This window comes from Tetrao urogallus, assembly GCF_951394365.1.
Source record: "Tetrao urogallus genome assembly, chromosome: 9".
In the NCBI taxonomy this organism is placed as follows: Eukaryota; Metazoa; Chordata; class Aves; order Galliformes; family Phasianidae; genus Tetrao; species Tetrao urogallus.
In genome coordinates, this window is record NC_136822.1 from 3,621,587 (window position 1) to 3,644,803 (window position 23,217).

At 45.3% G+C, this 23,217-nt stretch overlaps 1 protein-coding gene across 1 annotated transcript; it reads right to left on the bottom strand.

Annotated features, from left to right (window-relative positions):
- Positions 1 to 971: 971 nt before the first annotated feature.
- Positions 972 to 6,662, bottom strand: CLDN18 (claudin 18; the record flags this gene model as incomplete). The annotated part of the gene is made up of 5 exons (XM_079539663.1): positions 972 to 1,149; positions 1,819 to 1,929; positions 2,249 to 2,354; positions 2,599 to 2,763; positions 6,443 to 6,662. 5 exons carry the CDS (start codon positions 6,660 to 6,662, stop codon positions 972 to 974), a joined length of 780 nt encoding a protein of 259 aa, XP_079395789.1.
- Positions 6,663 to 23,217: the final 16,555 nt, after the last annotated feature.

Sequence of the window (23,217 nt, forward strand, 5' to 3'; positions counted from 1 at the left end):
AGAGGCAGCCTCTCACTAAGGACTTAATCTTCACATCATTTGGAGAAGAATTAACACAAGAAAGATGTTAGTGCAGAGTTTCACATCTAATGCTCCCTGGGATTCCTGCTCAATTGTAACTCTAATTAATTCTAAATGAGAAATTCTCCTGGTTTCATTAATGATGACATCTGCAGGAACTCTGGTCACACACAGAGGTTTTCAGCTATTGTATCCAATATCTAGCATAGGAATAACAATGGATTATATATATTCCCCAATGAGATCAGAAGAAATAAATACACTTTGGTATCACGGGAAACAGCAAATGTCTAAGTAACATAAATCAGATTAAATATCACAGCAGATCAGCACTGTAGTACCACCAGCAAAATAAAGGTGAGTCTGACTAGAAACACTGCCAGAGAAGAAAATGCCATGGCTGCTGGTTCTGCATGCATTGGCTGTAGCCAAAGGGACACAGCTGAGTTTTTTTACAATACACAACAAAATAATACATAAGACTTCCATAACGTAATTTCTGCTTTTCGTAATGCGTGTGATTCAACTTCCTGATTTCTTAAGGCTTTTTTGTATGCAACATCATTATGTACTTTTTAGCCACAGGCATCCAAGTGACTGTGTTTGGACTACAAACTCTATCAGGGTCATCAGTAATGAGAATTTAAACCTATTAGCAGAAATAGTAGATGACACAAGGCAGAATCCTGGTCCTGACTGCCAGAGTTTATATGTAAAACATGAGGAAACAGTTGTATTCCAAGAACAGAAAAAGACATTACTTTTGTTACAGGTCTCCTCATGATGGCTATGCCAACAGGCAGAAGAATAAAAGGGTACCATTTTTGAGGAGGGGAAAAACAATAGAAAACAAAATCCTATTTACAGTCTGCCTTATTTGCGTATACTTTTTGTGTCTAAAGTGAAAAACGTTCTGTAAAACACAGCACATCTCAAGCTTAGGAAGTCTACTAGACATAGTCGTATTTTGAAGGGTATGAGCGTCCTGCATCCTCGCTCCGAGGAGCTTCTTCATACCCTGGACCCTTCCTAGTCTTCGTGTCAGGCTCGTACCCTGAGCCAGCTTTATACGGTCCTGTTCTGTAGGAGATGTTCCGTCCTGACGCGTTGTAGGACACCGCCTTGTAACTGAAAGACAGGAAAGTTGGCATTAGCCACTGGAGGCCCTCTGACTACCCAGTATTGCACCTTCTGTCCCCATTTGCTGATGGATTTCAGGCAACTTCATAGTGTGTCATCACTCGCTGCCCAGAGCCAACCGTCCATGGATGGTTGGACTGGATGATCTTGTAGGTCCTTTCCAACCTTGTGATTCTATGATTCTACGACGTGCTGTAAGGCTCTCTTTCATATGTTCTCATAAACTTATATTTTCTTGAGTAAATCCTCATCTGAGTGAATGACTTACAGCCAACTGTGCAGGTGTCCAAAGCCCTACATGAAGTAAATCATAGCTCAGCTGATGCAGTCTTTACTTTATGATGATCTGTTACACCATCTGCAATCAAAGCTGCAGTTAGTAGGGCCAACTTGGCCAGCACATTACAAGTGTTAGAATGGTTTAATGGATGTTAAGGGCAATCTCTCCTACTCTCTTTTTGTTTTTAAGTCATGCAGTTAAGGAAGAGAAATGGCCACTTGTGTCCCATTACACAAGGCAAGCAGATGTATCATCACAATAACATTTGCAATGAGGGCATTATGCCTAGACCTGTCTTATGATGTGATGGTCGCCTGCTATCCTGACATCCAAGGTTTCACATAGCACCTCCCTGTATCCACCACAGCCAGACTTACCGGGATTCTTCTGGAATCATTCCTTTGCAAGCAAGGCACATCATGATTCCTCCTACGAGGGCCAAGCCGCCCGCCACCCAGCCAACAAAGAGGGCTGAGCCAAAGGTGTACCTACAAAACAGCAATGTATCTGATTAGTGCTGTGACAGTGCTCCAGGCTATTTCTTCTGAAACACACTGAAAATTCTCTCTTCTTCTGGCCCTGCAGAAGTTCCCATGAACACAATCCCACCTGCAGAGTGATCCTTCATGGGATCCCCAATCCCTTCTTGAGCTGCATAATTGCAGACATCCCAGTCACTTTTCTTGGACAAGTTACCCTTATCTTGAATGCAGAGACTCATTGAACCTTCCATGTCCTGGGACCAGACTAAGCAGCACCCAGTATTTGTTTTTCCTTTGACTCATCCTGAGCTAGATGAGCACCTACCTATTCTGGACATTCTGCATTCCCTGGTACATGTTGGTTGTGGACATCCAGAAGTTTGTGACCAGCATGTTTGCAAACACAGACACTCCAGTGATGGCACACAGACCTGGGGTTGAACAGAAAGGTGGTCTGAGAGTCACATAGCACACAACTTGTTTCTTTGAGATGCACAACGTGTTTGTATTTCTACACAATTTCTACACTTTCACATTCCAGAAGTAATAAAACTTTACACTACAAAATTCCAACTCATAGCAGCAGAAGGGCATGTAACCAGGGAGGCGTGAAGCCTTGCTCAGTCCTCAATTTCAGGCACTATGTTTTGTGTATGGAAGACACAACTCACTTACCAGCAATAATAAACATGATGCCAGAGGTCAGAGTCATATTGGCTTTTGCAGAATCCTCCATGGTGCCAATTCGGATGCACTTCATAGCAAAAATGCACACAAAGAGGCCAAGGATGCCCAGGACAATGCCCACAATCATAAGGGCCCTCACAGCCTGAAACATTGCTGCAAAACAAATCAACGAGAGCCATGATGAACAAGTGAAGTGAGACTCGTTGGAGACTGGAAGGCTTTTAAAGACTGTTTTTAAATAAAAATAAAAATGCTAAAGGAATAAAAACAGCATTAACATACTCTGACTTTCTGAAAGCTAAGTCTATCCCATGGAAAAGAGGCCTTTTATTTAAAGTTATCTTAAGATCATAGAATCATTAGAGTTGGATGACTTAAAAGCCATCTAGTCCAGCTCCCCTGCAATGAACAGGGACACCTACATCAGGTGCTCAGAGCCCCAACAGCCTGACCTTGGGTGTCTCCAGGGTTGGGGCATCCACCACTGCTCTGAGCAGCCTTTGTCAGTGCCTCACCAGCCTTATTGTAAAAGTCTTCTTCTTTATATCCAATCTAAACCTCCCCTCTTTTAGTTTGAAACCATTTTTCCCTTGTCCTACCATAACAGAGCCCTGCTAAAGTGATGCTGACATTCCTATTAATTCTAGGTGTGAGAATGGATATTTAACATTGCAGAATTATATCAGGCCCTTTGTTTAAACACTGAAGGAGCCTCAAACCGTATTGTTGGGAAAGTCACAAGTTTCTCCCTGCATTTCAAAGTGGAATAGAAACCTTATTGTTTTAATATGTAAGGATTTGTTTGTTTTGCCTGTTGCTGTATTGAAGTGCATCTCTGCTGCACCTGTAACGTATGTCACACTATTGCTGTACTGTTGCTTAGTTGACCCTTCTTAAAAAGCAGGAACTGTTTCATGACTGAACTGACTGAGAAAGCACATTTTCCCCAAGCAGTGAAGAGCTTCACCGAGCTCTCTGTGGTATTTTCAACTACCCTGTAAAGTAAAGATCCAGGTTTTCCTCCTTCACAATAAAATAGATGGCACGAGAGAAGAAAAAAATCACCCTGAGAAACACTGCATGTAGATCAAGGGATAGCTACAATGCTTTGGCTATCACCCCTTTTACTGGGCTGGACAGGAGGACAGCAGCACCCAGGTGTACCATATCACATTGCCCAGCTGGAGCAGGAGAGCAGGGAGCAGACTATTGGCCTTATAAAAGGATGGAGAAGGAAAACGTTTATAAACTCTATCTAGAATGGCAAGGTGGGTGCTGCAGTGCCTCCCTGCTTATGGAGAAGCCTGAGCAAAACCATGATGGTGCCAAAATGAACGGAGAGCCAACCACTAACTGGAACTACATTACTTTTTCCCATCTAGCAGTCCCACTGGGGCTGCTGCTCTTATGACTCAATTTGCCCTTATCTGCTGATAACGAGTGCTAACGAGCCTGGGGTTTTCAATCTCCCATTCATCAGCCCCCAGGTGTGAGCTCACTAGTTATTATTCATTGGAGAACAAGAAGCTGGCGGATATGCCTTATCAGCCCTCAAAAGGTATTCGTGCAGCACCTGATGCAGAACAGAAAGCTGTAAAGAGAAGAAAATCACAATACTCGTTTGTCTTTACAGTCTCTTAAAGTTCTCTCCAATTGCTTTGGTTTCAGGACAGCCGGTAGAAGTTGATAAAGCAGAGTAGACACAATGGATCCTGATGGAAGGTCATTGTAGCTCTCAGGATCTGTCCCTAAGACAGTCTTATGCTCCTGGGATGTTTCCAACAGACCTTATGGTCTCTACCTACCATCACTACGGCAGTCTGAACCCTTAAAGAGGAGGTGATCTTAAGCCAAGACCTCACAGATATCATGGGCTCCCAATAGAGATGTTCCCAGTGCTTTTAGTGAGCCTGGAAGGTCAGAATGGGCAGGTCAAGCACATCCTGTAGAGACAGGACTTCTGGAGCACCAGAGACCAAGTGTGATGGATTGCAATTGAAAATGGGCAATCTGCAGATGTAAAAAGGAAGGAGAGAGGGACACAGCAGGGGCACAAGTCAGTGCAAAGCAATTGGTAGTGTCTCCTCAATGTAAGACGACAGTTCCACAAGGCTGATGTGTACATCATCTCTGCTGAAGGGATGGGAAGGAAAAAAGGGTGCTCTCAACTCTGCTGTGGCATTAAAACCCCTTCACCTGAATCATGGGACCAAAAGTGAGGGCCTTTCGTAATGAGAGCACAGTAATTTCAAGTGGATTCTGGCAGCCATCAGAAGTCCTCCAAGCAGAGCTGCTTTCAAAGGGCAGTGACCTCCGATAGAAGGAAGGAGTGGAAGGGCTCAGACAAACAAAATAAGAGTCTAAGGAAAAAGTTTGCACCAGGAGCATGAGTTAACATACTGCCCTATAGTTAGAGCCAAGCAAATGACCTGCCCCTCTTTACATATGTATTTTGCATGAGATGGAACAACTGTGCACGACACCTGGGCAAATATGATTGCTTATTTTTGCACACTCAATTTCCACACAAAGAGAAAGCATGCATAGAAAATAGTATCAACCCAAGCCTGCTGACTGAAGTAAATGTGCAATTTGGAATATATGTTTTTCAGTCCCAAGTGGGAATGGAGAGCTGTCTCTTCTCCCAGTGTTGTTGTGAGTAGGAGAGGTGAAAAGCACTTTAAGATCAACAGAGCTAACATCAACAATCACTAATGCAGAACACAAAGACAGAAAAGTAAGTTTACAAAGACAGTAAGTAAGGTTCAATGGAATATTGAAACACAGGGCAAAAATGAGATTTTTAAGTTAACCAAATTCAACCTGAGCCATTCCTTATTTGTGTTTTAAGGTTCTCATCAACTAAATAGACAGAAAGATAATAAAAGAAATAGCTCTACTGCACAATAGGAAATGCCTGTGACCATCATGCACATTTCCTTATTGCTGTAGAACTTAAAAAAAAAAGAAAAGAAAAAAGAAAACTAGAATATGGACAACCACCTTCAATGCCCTGGTCTTCAACAAAACAATTGAGCAGGGCTGCCATGAGGATATGGGGCTGAGAGCCTGCATTGTGTTTTCTTTTACACCGCTCAGTAGATGCAAAAGGCCTCCATAAAACGGTGCTTACTTGCAACAAGAGTGAAAACCACTCTCAGATCTGCATTCATTGCTCGCTGGCAGGGTGCAGGTGCAGTAGGTCATGGGAAGGCATGGCAAACCAAGCTGGCTGCTGCCATGGCAGAAGACCAGCTCAGGAGCACAGGATACCCTCAAGGGTAGTGGAATAGGAAAACAGCTCCTTTTTTACATGACACTGAGGAAATAGGAAGCAACACAGAAAGTAGTACCCTTCTACAACCTACTACTGCAACCACTATAAAAGTCAGTGTAAAATCTGAACACACCTCTCCGCTCCTTGCCCTTCCTGCTCTACCCAGAGGCAGATTTCTTCTGTGATTTTGTTATTAAAAAAAAAAACTTCAGTTGGTTTTGGTAGAACACATTATTCTGACAACAACGCAAGAACTGCACACAGCCGCTTTCCTTCTGCTTCAATTCAAGGGGACAGAATATCCACAGGTCTAAGTATCTTTACATCAGTAACAGCCAAACCCCATGGCACTCATCCAGAGATCACCTACACACACTCCGAGTTGTAACCTGCACCGAGCAAAGCTATTATTTCAGTAGCAAATACTCCCATATTTTTATGCTTCTACACTGAGTAGCCCAGAAATTTTATTCCTTGCAAAGTGCTTTAAGGTAGCTGTTCTATTTGTGGGTGCAGAACAGCTCCTGGGTTCAACCTGGTGCATTTTTGCCCTACCTGGCAGCCCAAGAATGGTGAAATACGGCCGGCATTCTGTAAAGCCAGAGCTCTGCCGCACGCAGCTCCTCCACAGTCCCTGATATTGGAAGACGGCCGTCACCGGGTTGTCGTACAAGTCCTGCGTGCTCCACATATCCATGGCAGTGGACATGATGCACCCTACAACACCCAGCGACGAGACAAGGAACCCCATCACTTGGCAGAGGGTCGTGGACATGGCGTCTCCCCCGGTGAGAGGAGTGAGACAGCCCCAGCGAAGCCGAAGACCTAATGGGAGCACCGAGGTCCTCCTGCCCGCACCGCCAGAAGTGCAGCAGCCCTTATCAGATGCTTTCCATTGAGCGGTGTGTTTGCTTAAAGTGTTTTTGCAAGATAGTCCAGTTTCACTCTCACAGAGTCGGTTTGTGCTGGCAGGGCCTGAGATAGGAGACTTTGTCCTTTAGAAGTGCTTGTCCTTCCCTGGCTAAGCAGCCACGCTCGGTCAAGTGTTGGGAAATGCACTTGGAGCATGAGCTGTGCCCCACCAAAACCCTCCAATGCCTCTTGGGCTCTTGCTGAGTGCTTGGAATGGTGTGAGCACACCGAGAGGGGAAGAGGAAAGGAGAGCACTGCTGGGAGAGCTCAGCGCCCACAGCCCTGGCTGCCTCCTTCTTGGCTCTCTGCTTTGGCAGTAGAGTGGTAAATTTGCCATTGGGACGAGATAGGGACTGCTCTATGGCTTATTATCCATGCACAGTGGTAGATAGGGACATTGGCAGTGAGCTCAGTTGGGAGGACATGGGGTTACTGGCTTGACCCAGGGAACAGAGATGTCGTTGCTCCTTGCAGCCTCTGTGAGCATCACTGGGGTCACCTCAAGTGCTGCCCACGACACCCAGTCAAGAACCCCAAGAGACCCAGCAAAGCTCCTGCATTCATCTCCTCTCATCCATGTCCTCAGCACTCATCACTCAACCCCATTGAAATCCATATGGGAAAAAGACAAAGGAAGAATACAGGGAAGGTGCTTGTCTACATAACCTAGCAGTAGTCCTGGAAAATGGGGCGGGGGATGGAAGAACTAGAAAATGACTCTCTTTTCACAAAGTGGAGAAGTGCTGGGCTCAGGGCTCTGGTACGTCTCCATAGTAATAGTGAGATATCAGACTCCAAGGTATCAGTGGAGCACAGTGAGGTACAAAGACCCTTCAAACTTCACATTCATCCCTTCTGATCCAGAACTTTGCTCTGAGAGATTTACTTCAGCCCCAGACTAGAAACACATTTCTCCTTTATCCGGGTCTACAGCACTCCATGCCATAGACACCATCAATGCAACTGCCTGAGTATGGAGCTGAATGAAAGCCTCAAGGAAGGGAGAAGCAGCTGATTTCTGTGGATAGCTGAGCTATGCTAAAGTAATTACACCTTGGCTATTGCTTCTGCCTTCTGGAGAATGATGACCAAAAGACTTCTTTTGCTTTTGGGAACATGCAGAGGGCTGGACAGCAGACAGGGATGCTCTCTCTGGAAGCTCCTCCTGTAGCAGCCAAAACTCAATTCACATCCCACACAGAGCTCTAAATCACAGCCACTAAAGCTCTCTTGGGTCAGGAAAAAGATGTCATTTCTCCCAGAAATCTTATTTGAATTTAGTAATTTCTACCGAATTCAGCAAATTTATAACAGGGGAAGAGCTTCATCCATCATGCCTAAAGGTCAGAAGTTACCAGCAAAAATGATAGCAGGAATGAAAAAACATAGAAATGAGCACTCAAGAACCTGGGATGGTAGGAGATGCTCTTTCTCATCAAAGGAGAGGGCACATTCAAAGACACACCTTGTATGGATTAACTCATTACAAAAAAATCAGGCTAGGAGCAGCTGGAAGCCAGAAGGACGAATGAGGGCTAAAACAAGCAGTGTAGCCAACTCACCACCCCAGCTTATGGCAGGTGGGGATGGGAAGGAGATGCCCTTTCATCCTGCTGTCCCCATTCCTGAGAATCAATCTAAAGGGACTGTGAACCCATTCCCTCTGCTCCCCAGCAGGTCTGAAGGATTTCTCTTCTCCTTCGTGTCCCAGGACATGCCTTCATCTTTCCACCTCGAGCCCACATTGCTCTTTTTCCATGCTTCAAACCACGTCCCAGGGACTAACATTCCTCTTGGTCATAACTCCTGCCCTCAAGGTTGTTGTCAACCTGCAGCATTTGTATACAACAGCTTTTAGGGCTTCAGGGGGAAAAAAAAAAAAAAAAAGGCCTGAAGGGCTGGTCACAGCTAAAGATAACCTTTGGATGGGGTGAAAAAAAGTGGGGGAAATGCAAAGGAACCAATAATATTTCCAAGACATTTTTCCCAAGGAAAGCTCCAGTTCCTTGGTGGAATGGCCTTCCTGCACACCACGTCCCTGTGTTTGCTTTGCCGGGAGGGGAGCAACCACTCCTTTCTCTGACCCTTTCTGCTGGTTTCAGCTGCGTGCAGCTGGAGTGGCAATTTGAGCCAACAAGAAAATTCTCTCCTTCTCCCCACCGTTACACATCCCCAGGCCCCATCTCCCACTCCACACAGTCCATCAGATTGTCCCTATTTGTGTCCTCTCCTCGGGGTCTGCCACCAGACAGTGCTGGCTCACTAACCTTCCCTTGGGGATGCAGTTTTCTCCAGCAGATGGGGGAATGCTATTTCTCATCATCATCATCACCACGCAGGGCCTTCAAAATTACTTGGAACAGAGGAGCACCACAGGACTATCCCCAATAGCCTCTAGTTGTGCAAAAATGCCTGGATGAACCCCATCTGCCTCTGATTTTGAGGGCCCAAATTGAATCATGGCTCTGAAGAGTTCTAACCAGAACAGGATTATGCGTTTTCTCTCAGATTCTTGCATGTTCTCCCTCAGAAAATGGAGCTGAGCAAGCGCCTTCGGTAACAAAGGTTGTGCTGCAGCCTTGAGCTGAGTAACAAATGAATGCCCAGCCATGCTCAACACTCCAGACACTGCTGTGTTTGAAGGATTTTTGCTTTTTGGAGAGGTTTCTATTTGCTCATTGCTAAGCGTATTGCCTAAGTTGCTATCCAGCCAGCCCAATGTTAGCTGCTTGCCATTTCTCATGCTCTGATTAACACTGTGCTCCTAAAGACCAGGGACACAATGCTCTCACAAGTACTTTCCTTAGTGGTTGTTTGTAGCAAAATTATGGACAAAAAAGCCATAAACCTGTTTTCCTGGCTTATTTTCCCCAAATGCAATGTGCTTGTTTCTGAGCCATTCGTGACAGGAGAAAAATTCCCTTTGCAAGAAACTCATAGTGCCATTTTCCATTTTCCAGCATCCAGCCCAATGACAGGTGAGAACTGGAACAAGGTGCTCAGAAAAGTTATGGTTGTCCCATCCCTGAAGGTGCTCAAGGCCAGGTTGGATGGGGCTCTGGACAGCCTGACCGGGTGGAGGGCAGCCAGCCCATGGCAGGGGTTGGAATTCAAGGGGCTTTAAGTTTCCTTCAAACCTAAGCCATTCTGTAATTCTATAAGCTGATGGTTTTATCTGAACTGTTGGCTCAGTGCACAGCCTGAGGAATGGTTAGGTGACAGGAAGCTGTAGAGCATGTCTCAGTGTCTTTACCACAACCTGATATACACCTCCAGCCACTCTCGATAGATGTCTATGGCCAGTGGTTGAAAGTTGAAAGACTCAGAGCATGGACCTCCTTAAGGTCATAGAAGCACAGAATTTCCTAATTTGGAAGGGACTCACAAGGATCATGGAATCCAACTCCTGGCTCCACACAGCACCACCCAAAATCCAGGCCATATTTCTGAGAGTATGAGCTATTTTTCAGTTTCCAGCAAGTTGGCTTAATGCTTGGGTCAGAGGGCTGGCTGCGTAGTGATGATGAGCAGTGTCTGAGGAAGGGACACAATGGAGAGAACTTCTCTTGCAAAGACCAAGCTTCCCATCAAGAAATTAGAAACGTGTTTTTTTCCCCACTCGGAACGTGGGGACACTCACAGAAGGATACCAAACTAGGAAAAGGAAGGCTACTTTTTGACCACTCCCCTCTTCAGCTCATTCTTGCTTTATCTACCCAGGCGTCAGCCCTGGATTATCTCAAAAGTGTTCACTGGGCCCATTGCAACTCCTGAATGTTATCACTGCCTCTCCCCTAAAAATCACCTACAGCTCATATTTACTTTAAAATTTGCAAATATAGCTCACACCCTGCCAGTCAGTTCCAGCTTGTTCAGAATGAAACAAAGAAAACCCACCCTTTTCTTTCTGTCCTGCCACTTTTCTGGTGACCACAGCCTCCAAAAGTACGTGACCCACCTGTCTATGGCAGAAGGGCTGACTGGCCTTCCTGAAAATCAACGAGGAAAGGGGACACTAAACTTCTCTGTGTGTGAAGCTGGTTAGGATGGTTGCTGGCAGATATTTCAAAAAGAGGAGATAAGCCAATTGGGCTGAAGAATTTAAAGCAACAAGTAGAGCTTTGGAGGGACTATGCCATGGCCATTGACAGTGGAGAACTGTGACACAGCAATTAGCAGTCCCCATCCAAATGACTGTTCAGCAGAAAGCAATCTCCAAAGAATTAAAAAAACCATAGAGCAAGGTTTTTGCAAGGGCTATGTCAAAAAATGTGTGTTGATTGCGTACATTCTAAAAGAAAACCTTATCAAAATGTCATTAATTAGAAACAAATCCAAGACACAAAAAGCCCCTTGATAGCATAGAGTTTATAACAAGTCCAAATGAACTTTGAAAGGATGCAGAAATCCCAACATGAAAGCATACATGGTCACAGAGAGTTACCAGCTACAGAAGTTTAATGGGGCGCTCTCAAACCCAAAGTTTGCTTTTGGAAAAACTAAAATAGTCTTATTTTTTAAGTCAACAGCCATTTGTTCCAGAGTCAAGAGATATCCTGGGAGGTCAGAAGGGTCTTTGCCTCAAGAACAAAACGCCCTTTCAGAAATGGCCAAACAGCTCTAGCTGAACAGATCTGGAAAAAAGAGACTGGGGCAGACGAGAGGGATATTACTGACCAGATTACTGTTGCTTAATAGACCTGTAAGCAACTGAAAAAAACTCCTCTTTTTGCAGAAAACGTGACTTCTGCAATTGGTGAAACAATCAGCTTCACCCGCTACTACTATTTCCCTATGACTTCATGTTCGAATTCACATCATGTCCTCCAGACAACCACAGTAAGGACTGCCCACACACCAAAGCATGCAGCAAAAATAAATAAATAAATAAATAAATAAATAAATAAATAAATAACAGCAAAATCAGAACAAACAGGCTTAGATCTCAAGCGACATATTTCACCAGAGACTGACTGTTTATAGCCAAGCAGCAAAGGCAAAGAGCCATCACGTACCCGTGTTATTTCTCATTTTCATCTATTCTCTTGATTTTTCCTCAATCTATTTGAAATTAAAATTCCCCAACTAAATTGAAGATGGATGACGGGCAAGGCAAGTTTAATCTTTGCTATGGGAGGGAGGGATTGAAAAAAAAGAATTCTTCAGAAACCAAAACTTCATCGATGTACTCAGGTCACCTCGTTGCTCTGCTGGAGTCCTATTATTTTTATTCACTCCAGCACTATTGTTCCCAATATAAATTGCCATTGTCAGAATAATAAATAGGGGTTTATAATGGAAATGCTGACAAACCATTAACTATGGTGAGGTTAGCAAGGGGCGTTTAATGGAGATCAAGGTACAGCATGGTTAAAATAAACAACTTGACAATCCTCTTAAATAATTTCTTAGCAAATTTGATCTTTAGCATCATTTTTTGTCCCCGTCTGGCTGGGATACAGCTGTCCTTTGCTGGTGGAGAGAGGGACGAGGTGCCCATAAGAGCAGATGAATGCAGGGGATGGAGCCCAGCAGCATAGAGCTTATTTTTGCACCAGCTTCTCCAGAGACTGGCGGTGTCAGGTGATATATAACAGGAGGGGAAAGGGGGGAGAGCACGAAGTGACTTGAGAAAAAAGAGCTAGCCCTGCTTATTAAAAAGAAAGAAAAAAAACCACCTCATTTTGTAGGGCAGTGCAGACAGCAGTGGTTGCAGAAACCAGTTCACTGGGACAAAAGCCCCTAAATATTTACATACTACACACTGGTGAGGAAAGCAAGAATAATTCCCCTACAGCACTGAAGGTTTTTACTGCAATTTCAGGATCTCACCCACCATTGTATTTGAAATTTGTTCTTTATTCACTGGGCTTTTAAAATTCCTTCCTGTCAGTGACTACAACAAACCCAGCAAATTCCATGCAGTGATTTACCCAGTAGCTCTGTGGACTTTACAAGCAAACAGTTCAATGGAAATCCCAACATTTAGGAAAATATTTGGGAGGGGCAGAGCCCTTGGCACTTGAAGGTCCTGAGCATCCATGCAGGTGATTCCAGGCAGGAATTGGTTGGGAAGAAGGATCCAGAGATGGATTATGTGGTGATGTATGTTTAGACATCATCACACTGGTTAGATTTGCACAGATAGACTGCCTATGAACAAAGCCATTTTTGTGCACGGTGCTTGTTCCTACTTTGGAAATACAATTTTGTAGATCTTCTGCAGTATCTGCTGACATAACTGGCTTCTTCCCTTCTTTCTTAACATGTCAAAGCACAGAGCAGGTGGATAGAACAGCCCAAGTGCCCCTTTCTTTGCTGTATTGAGGTGAGAAGGAAATCCTGACAGTCCTGTCATAACCTAACTGCTCATGGTCCTGGATTCTCTGGGCACAAATGTGATGAGAATGATACCCACGGAAGGAAAAACTGTAACTGAAGAAGAATTAGTGAGAAATCCAACCTGGTGTTGTTAGCCCACACAGGAAGACAGTGAGTTAAATTGTGATACAGCTCTTTGAAAAGGGCATTCTGCAGTCCCAAGGACATTAGTGTTCCTGGTGGGAAGCTGTGTGCACTGTTCAGCTGGATGTGAGTGCTATCCAAGTCAGCCCCAGTGCATTGCCCCAACACCTAAACTGCAGTGAGCTGTAAAAAGCCTTCCTAAAACCCAGCCTGGCCACAGGAGTTGAGGTGCCTCCGAAGGACCTGTCTTCCAAACAGAGCCATCAACCCAAGTCCCTTTAGGCTGAAACCTGGGATCCCCTCTCTGCTCTGAATATCGCCCATCACTCAACCACAGCAACAGGCAACCACGATGTGAGGCAGATGTTCTCTGCACAAACAAGTCCTACCTGGCAGCCCCAGGATGGTGAAGTAACCGCGGCACTCAGTGAAGCCGGAGCTCTCGCGGACACACGTGCGCCACAGGCCCTGGTAGTTGAACACCGCCGTCACTGGGTTGTTGTACAGGTCCTGGGTGCTCCACTGATCCATGCATGTCGATGCAATGATCCCTCCTACTCCTAAGGCTGATACCACGAAGCCCATGGACTGGCATATGGTGACAGACATGGTGCTGGTTGCTCGCTAGGCAGGTCCTCAGTGCGCGCAAGCCTCCACAAGTTGGCTCTGGGGCAGGCAGCCAGGGCAGAAGGGACTTTTAGCTGGAGGCACAGCCTACGTCACGGATGGGAGTCAGTAGAGGCCTGGCCTGCACCGTACAAACCTACCCTTTCCCTTTATCTGTTTCGGTGAGATAACTTCCCTCACCCGGTACCAAGGGCTGCTGGTTGCACACGGTGTGAATGCCTCGCTCTCTGTTTGCCTTCTACATCGAAACAGAGGTGCAGACAGCATGGGCAGATGAGGACCGGCGGGTCCCTTTGACACAGTCAGAGAGGACCTTCTGCAGAAACACTTGCATGCCCCAGAAGGCCAGGTGCAAAGACACTTCAGTTAGATGCCATAGATACAAAACCCTAATCCTCTTCTGGCAGGGATGATGCTTCCAAATCAAGTAGGGAAGCATTTATTAGAATGCCTTCATCTGGGGGATGTTTGCAAATACATGTCGGACAAAGCTCTCAACTGAGCTCTATGTGGCTGAGGAGCACCGTGGCCAGGACCATGCTCAGCATGGCTGGAGATGTGACACCTCACTACACAAATCAGATCTGCTCCCAGGGACCTGTACCCCATGCTGCATTGCCCAGCATGGCCATGGGCCTGACTACGACCTCCTGCTCCACCAAAAGCTTTAAGCAAAGGGCAGTTTGTAAAAGAGGGTAGTGTATCACAAAAGGCAGATGTTCACACAGAGCTCAGTGAGTGGTGAAGTCAGGCTCGGTCCCAGAGAAGGGCAGCAGCTAGCAAAGAGTGAATGGCATGAACTTGCATGGTGCTGTAAGAGGAACAGAAAGGGTTCACTCTACTGCTTGACCATGCCTGACAACCAGTCTAAAGGAACAAAAAGATAGAACCAAAGGTGTGCCCTCATTCTTTAGTGCTTTCTCCCTCTCATACAAATCTGAATTTGGACCTGTCTAGATGGAAGAAGAATCAGGATAAAGCAGCTACAGCACTAGGTGTTGCTTTAAGGCAAAAGCATCTTGAAGATCTGTCCTAGAGACGTGCTTTTTTGGGCAGTGTCTTTTTTGAACCTTTTGCTATATCCTTCACTACTTCCTTCCTAACCTTACCATGGGCACTGACTTGCAAGCTGGGGATCTTTCAGGAGAGCTGCTCTCAGCAAAGGAGTGGATGGACAAGCCCTGCCTTGGCAGTGCTAGGCTCACACAGGGCACCTGCAGGCTCTGGTAGAAGAAGTGGAGCTAAAAGGGACCTTGAAATGCCATCCAATCCATTCCCACACCCCACACAACATTACTTCCCATGAAGATCTGTCCTGCCTTTGGAGAGCATCCACACAGTAGATGTCTATAGATGTCTCTATAGTATAGTAGAGGTAGTAGATGTCTAGTAGATGTCTCTAGATGTCATCAAGGATAATTTATCCCAGAGTTTCAAATATCACTTTTATCCTAAGTCCTGAATTTTGTTCCACATTGTGCATGAAAAGCAGTACTGCAAACTAGACAGAGAGAGAAGATGTCTGTCTCATCAACAGTCCACTGCTTTTAATATTTTATTGCTCTGCTTTCCTTGTTTTCACATTCATTTTCAAAATTGCCTCTCCCAGACCCTTTTTGGACATAGCAATACCCAGCCCTGGTGACACACCTCAACTGCTGCGTGTCGTGGCTGTAGTTACTCTTGGTATCAGTCAACAGAGTTAATCACAGAAAGCTTTTCTGGTATCACATATCCAAATATAGAGCCTAAAACTGGAGCGCAAATACACTCAGTGTGTTTGTCACAACCACATTGCCTGGCGACAGGAAAGGGCCCATGGCAGATGGAGATTGCTTTGAATAAATTGGATAAAAGCTAGATTCGCCTTGCATCTGACCTACCTGTGAGGCTGGAGAATGTGTACTGACAGAAAACCTGTATGTAGGCAAAGGGGTAGATGTTAGCTGAGCCTCCTTCCATCTGTTTCAATACCTCTGCCACTTTAGGCAGCTGCAGGTGTGTGGGTAGCACCATTCACAAATAGAATGAGCAACACTGCAAGCCGAAGGACAGTTTTATCTTCTGACCGTGATGAAATCTATTTCACCATGAGAATAGTGAAGGACTGAACTCCTTCAACCAACTTAAGCCTACTGACTTGATGTGAGAGTACCACTTCTTCTCCTGCTCAAAGCTCACCAGCACCTTTAACAGCTGTTTCTTGCTCTGAAGTGCCATCCACAACTCTCTCCCAGATCAGCAGCAGAATCCACCACCATTCTGGGCTCTTGCTGCTGCTGCTTCCCCACCCCTGCCCACCTTTCCCTGCACCTCTTATCCGAGCCCTTCCTCCTTGAATTCCCAGTACATCCTGCCTTACTTGGGTTTCCCATAAAATCCTATTTCTAGAAGGCATTTTTTTCCCCTAGAGAGGGCTGAGCCATTTTCCAGCAAACAGAGGGAGGAGGAGGCTTGGTATGAAAGGCAGCCACTTTCCATCACTTTAAGGGAGCAGAATCAAAATACCAGAAGAAAAAGAAAAACAAAAGGAAGGATGAAGGGTGGATTTTCTCCACTTTTTGTACTTCTCTTAACAGAAGAGACAGAAAAACCAAGCTTGCCCCAGTCTTTTCCCTGGGCGTGTTCAGATTTCAGCTATAAAATCACCAAGTTTATTTCTAAAAAATAGAAGGATGACTGTCTAAACCACTTCAGAACAGTTGTCACCTCCAGTATGAAAAATTGCAAGAGATAAAAATACCTCTATAAGGTCAAAGATCTCCCAGCATCTCCTCTCCAGATAAAAAGAAGTGCTCTAGAGCTGAACTCTGCAGAAGCACACCACTTGTAAATGTCTTTCGATGCTACAAAAAGATATGAAAGCACAAAGATATGCCTGGGAATATTCATGTGCTTGTTGCACCATTTGTTTGCACCACCAAAATTAAGTGGCTGTTTGATTTTTTTCCCCTCACCTTACATCTCCAAATAGACCCAATCGTCCTGCACACTGGAGAACTGGTGGGACCAGAAGGTTACCCACGATTAAAATTGTTCTGGGCCTAAAGCTGCATCTAATTCTGGTACAGGCTAAGTGGCACATTCCCTTCTCAGTCTGTTGTCTCCCATAGAATGGATATGCTGAGCTCAAAGAAGGTGTTCTTTCAAGGGCTTATGCTGGGACTGCCTCTCCACTTAGCCCAAGTGTCCTCACCACCCTCAATGTCCAGGTGAAAAATAACACACATTATAGAGCAGCATTTGTTCTTCTGACTGTGCCCACGGTAAGTTAGTTTGGCTACAGCCATCACTATTGCCCTGAAGGAGGATCCTGGATCCTGCCCAGAGCTAATGGCCCTCTCTCACCACCAGCATCTGCTCTCTATCTTTCAACTTCACAGTCCCATTGAATCTCCTTCCTCCAGCACGGCAGTCAAGATTTCTCCTGAATACAGGATTCATCCCCGCCAAGGAGGACGCCTTGTCTGCTTAATTATTTTATTCATAAGTCGGCCGTAGCTTCAAAGACATCTCGTTGACCTATCTAAAGCTAAGTGAATCCCTCACCCCGGAGGAGACTCACTCTTCTTGATCCCCCTGGGGAGCTGAGGCTGGGTGGCAGAGGAGCTGCTGGGGAGCGATGTTCAGCCGGACAATGAGAAACACATTGACAAAGTGTTCACATTATTGGCTGATAGGTCTGCATCAGTCACTCATTCACAAGCACAAGGTCTAAATTGCAGAACCAATTAACGGCACTAATAGCCCTTGCCTGAATTAATCTTTGAGACAAAAGAGGAGAGAAGTGGAAGAGCTATTAGCAAATCAAGCTGTACCATCCCTGCTTTATTGCAGGAATCTAAGTGTCTGTATTTGGCTATTATGAACTGACTGCAATTACAGCCCTCATTTAAAATGATTAAGTGGTTATAATTATTTTTCAATTAAAACTTAGATCTTCCATTTATACAACATTGCAGGCTTCAATTAAAGTCCTTTTTCCTCTTCTTTTTTTTTTTTTTGGAGAAAAAAAAGTACCACTGTGCCAAAAGAATCTTGCATCGTTTCTATCCACTAAGAGCCAAATAAGATGCTAATAATGCTTTTGTGTGCATCCCTCCTTTCTGGCCCTGCTGAACTACATGGCAAATGAGATTAACTACCAGAGACACCACTTGCAGTACCTGCAAGAAGTCAACAAATGAACTGGGAAAGAGGTATGGGCCTCAGATGCTTCTATGAAACAAGGTATGGCCAAATAGAACTTAAGTGAACCATTTTCAGAGCTATGCACACAATAGTATAACTATTATTCAGAAAGGGCTTGGGTTTGAGTTTGGGGAGTAAGGGGGGGGGGACTCCATCCGTCCATATTTTTGCAAGAAAAGAGCTTAGAAAAGCAGAATTGGAACTGCCACTGAAGGTGAGCTTGGGATGGGTTTCTTGAAAGCCTGGTTTTAAAAAGTAGCCTGGGGAGAGGGAAGGCAAACTTCCACATTTGCATTTCGCTAAGTAAAAGCCTTTCTGCTTTTCTTTTCAAGATGGCATTAATCTTTCTAACTTTACTTATAGGAACTTAAATAGATTTAAAGGAGAAAAGGAAAGACAAAGGAAAGGATGGAAGAAAGAAGTTGAGGTGAAATGCATTGATCCAGCCAAACATATCTCTCTATTATTTTTTAGTTACACACCTCCAAAACTTGACTTTTCCATTTCCTTACGTATATAAACACTCTACTGGTGTCTCTTACCCATGACTTCTATGTCTAAGTGTTAGCAGGAGAGAAAGGCAGCCCCCAGCAGAAGAGCCATGCCACACCAAAACATCACTCCTTGCGCTGCTTCCAACTGAGGACACCACAGCAACCTTCACCCCAAAGCACCAGGCACACCAGGAAATTTGATTTAGACTGCATTTTGCAAGAAGACAGGGAGGGATGGGTGGAGGGGTCATGACTCAGAGAAACAGGATAAGAAAGAGTTTGTAGCCCAGGAGGACAGAGGTACATCTCAGACAAGACCTCATTGCTCACTGCAACTCTCAGGAAGGAGATGGTGGCAAGGTGGGGGTTGGACTCTTCTGCCAGGTAACAGCAATGGGATAAGAGGTGATGGTCTCACATGAGGAGGTTAAGGTTGGGTATCAGAAAGCATTTGTTTCTTATAAAGAGCAGTGAGGCACCAGCACAGGCTGCCCAGAAAGGTGGGGCAGTCACCTTCCCTGGTGATGTTCAAGAACCATGGAGATGTGGCACTGAGGGATGCAGTGAGATGAGTCAGGGTTAGACTTAGCGACCTCAGGGGTCTTTTTCAACTCCAGTGACTCTGTGAGTCTATGATTTTTGCTTTTCTCAACGGTCAGAGCAGCAGCAACTGCTTCACACTCTCAAGGTCTCCAGGTCGAGAACAACAGGGAACAAATCCCTTGCAGGCTCACCAGCTCCACCATCGCATCTTCTGGTGCAGGACCAGCCAAGATCAGCTCTCAAGAAGAGTGAACATCGTGCCACATCCCATTCCCTATTCCCACAACAGAGAAACAATGCTTCAGCCTGCCCACAAGAGGAGGAGAAGAGGCATGACAGACCCTTAGGAACAAAGCTGTCCAGTCCATTGCTGATGCTTCTTCTCTGTGTGTTTGGAGTTAGACTTAACTCAGTCCCCTGGAGGAAGATGAGATCTGTTTGGGACCCCAGACAGAGGCCTCTGCAGGCAAGAAAAGACAAGAAACAGGCTAGAGGTACAGCATCTTGTCTCATTGACACCAACAAATGCTAAGCACAGATGCAACCAAGTATGCAGATAAGTACATTCTTGAACAGTGACATTCTCTTGAGCATTGCAGGGAGGATCTGGGTGCTGCCAGAAACAACAGACCTGGTTACCTTTCATATCTTTGAGTTACAACAGAAACTTGTCACTGGGAAGTGATGTGAGCCAAGCTGTGCAGGTATTCTGGAATACAGGTGGGAGCATCCCCAGAGATGAGCTTCTACAAGCACATAGTGCCTTTTCATAATGCACTTGGCCATAAATCGATGCTCCAGCTGACAGCCAGCCTACATTTCCTTTCTTTCCCATGTTTGGGTCGATACACCTTTTCCCACCTTAAATAATTTGTTGAACAGATTTGTATACAAATACAACACATACCACTTTTGTTATCTTCTCCATGGCACAGGAATTAGCCTTTCCTCTCACTGCATGAATCACACTCTCTAATCTCATATCATATTTGTTGCACAACTCCAACCTCCTCCAATGCATTTATCTTTGTAACTCAATATGAAGCCTCGACCTTGCGCTGACATGATCAGGTTGCATATTCTTCTACTTAAAAGCAAGGAAATGAAGAAACTTAGGTTAAAAGTAGGAGAAAGCTGTGATATCACATATGCACACTGTGGCACCCACTCAGACCCTACAATCTTCAACTGAAGAGTGCTCCTTTAGGAGGTCACTGTGTTTGATGTGCATAAGGACTTCAGAAGTGATGACGCGTGCCCCTGCCCAAACAATCCAAGGCAATACAGCATGCTAAAGCCCGCTGCCTGCTTTTATTTCTGCACCAAAAATAATCCATGGCAAATCCATGATGATTTATTGCTAAAAGACTTTCCAACCTCAGTGATTCTGCAGCCCTGGTTCTATAGTTTCTTCCCATTTTGAGACATCAGTTCTCACCAGCACAAGAGGAGGCCCCCTGGTGCAAGTGGATGAATTACTGGGATACAATCTGTGCATTTGCCAACCCCATCATCCTTACAGACAAGGACACCTACTCCACCAGCAGGAAGAGGCTGATTTCTAACATCTAAAGCCCAAACAGATGGTAAATTTCTGCTTCAGTTTTTGTGGCCAGAATCTAAAGGCTCAGATGCATCTTTCACAAACACCATTTCAAGGCTTTCTTCTCCAAACCTTTGTTTTCTTCTTATTGCTTTGACACCAACAGATTCCCTCCAGAAATGCAGGAATTGTGCTTGCAATTGATACAGCCTCAGCTTTCTCAAAACCTAAAACCTGGCACTGAAGAGAACAATTGTGTCAGCCTCCTTTTTCTTTGCATAGACAGAATTTGCTTTGGCAGTGCTCCTCTGCATTGGTGGGCAGAAAGCATCTAGGACACTCTTCTAAATTGTCCTCTTTTTAATTTGGTTTTTCTAACACTTCTTTCTTAATTCCAAGAAAGCTTTCGCTAGCCAGATTGGAAGACCTCTCTCAAGGTGCCTTTCAGCCCTGTATTGCATTGCCTTGGGTAGGGGAGAAAAAGAAAAAAGAAAAAAAAAAAAAAAAAGAGGTTTTCACTGATTTTGGGAGGAATGATAGAAAGAAAACAACATGTGAGGAATGAGGGTTGTTGTCCCTGCATGGCTCCAGGAAAGCCTACCCAGCACTGGAAGCAAACTCTCCTGCCATTGGGACTCACAAATTGTTTTTCACCTTTACAGCAAATTTCTTCACCACCCAGGAGTTTGAGAGATGGATGTGCCACAAGGAGATTCTTGCAAGGGAGAAGAAGCATCCTCCAGCTTATTATGGGATGTGCCTGCAGAGCCTTCACAGGGCACATCAGTATTTTAAACTCACCAGCAAAATTCAGGTCTATCCATTGTCCTTACGTGTATCTGGATAACAAAGTCACAGAGAAACATCGTTTCACTCAGAAAAACACTTTGTCTGCTTTTGTCTTCCTAGCATCCTTTGCTGCTGTCTATTGCTTTTCTCTCCCCCATCTCCCCTTATCTCACCTCATAAAGAAAAGGTACCGTTTTCTATCTGAATACTTTTTCCAAGCCAATATTTTTAGTAAATATTGCCTGAAAAGCAACAGAAATGGAGCTGGTGCATAGTTCTGGGATGCAGAGTACAGGTTCTCCTATGCAGTGCTCCTCCATTTCAGAGTTACAGGGTGCCTAAAGAGTACAGGATGCTAAAATGCAAGAGAAGCTTTAAGAGCAGATGCTAGAGTGTTGCATCAGCTGCCTGCTATGAAAGCAGCATCTTAACTCAAAGAAAGTGATAGAGCCAAAGCCTGAAGTCTTATAGAGGGCTTGGAAAGGTGGTGAAGCCCTTGGGAAGGCTGGAAGTGTCCTGGCAGGGCAAAGTTCACGCTCTCTTCCAGGTAACACTTCTCCTGTCTTCCTCCTCTTTGTTTGGCAAACCAGAGCAAAATTCCAGGTTCCCCACCCCTCAGCTTTTCCCATTCATAAATATAGCTTGTTTTTTTAATCCTGCAGACTCTGAGCCTCCCTGTCCTTGCATCAACCTGAGAACATGTGGACCCTGCAAGCAGTGCTTGAATGAGACTGGCTTTAAACATGTTGATACTGAACAACAGAGCAAACTTCTGTGCTGGGACCTGAATACACAGCAATTGATAATTTGTCAGAGTGGTTTTGTTGGGTTCTGAGAGAATCATTCAGGTTGGACAAGACCCCTCAGATCCCCAAGTCCAAGTCCAACCCCAGCCCACCCCACCATGCCCACCTCCCTCAGTGCCACATCCCCACAGCTCTGAACACCTCCAGGGATGGCGATTCCCCATCTCCCCGTGCAGCTGTGCAGTGCCTCACTGCTCTTTCTGGGAAGAAATGCTTCCTGATGCCCAGCCTGAACCTCCCCCGGCACAACTTGGGGCCGTCCTCCTGCTTTGACGTCTGTATCGGTAAGGTTGTACCAGGCTCAGGCAAAGCAGCGCGCATCACAGCCACAGGATGGCAGCAGAAACTCATCGATGGTCCCCAGCCCCAGTGTTGGCCCGGATCCTCACCCTGCGGCAGCGACTTGCTCTGATATAGACAGTAAGTGGAATCGTGTCACAGTCTGCATGAATCTTCAGCACTTTCCCTCCATAGACCTGCTTTGAGGTTTCAAGGAGGGTGGTGGCACACACATGTGTTCCATAGCATACACACATCCCTACATAGGCTCTTTTATTCACTATGTCCCTTCCGACACAGACTAGCCAACACTTACATTCTCAGACTTGCTTTTTTGGCCAATTTCAGATGCAGTGTTGCTTTTCATCTTCCCTCCCTTTTATTGACGTGTTGGGCTGTGCTGTCAATAGGACAGCCCCGAGCACACAACTGGGCCTCTGCAAACCTGCTCATCAGAGCATCCTCCTGCTCCCCTGTCTGTCCATTCACCTGTTTTTCTCCCCCAACTCTTACCTGAAAGAGAAAGGCCATCTTTGGGCCACAGCATTCTGTTGATGTCTGATCCACATTCATTGCTTTCCACGGGCTCTTATCTGCAAAGAGGGCTGTGTCTGAGCAGTGGGAAGGGGACTTGGCAAACCTCAGAGAATCAGTGCTACTGCCTCTACCCACATCCTTCTA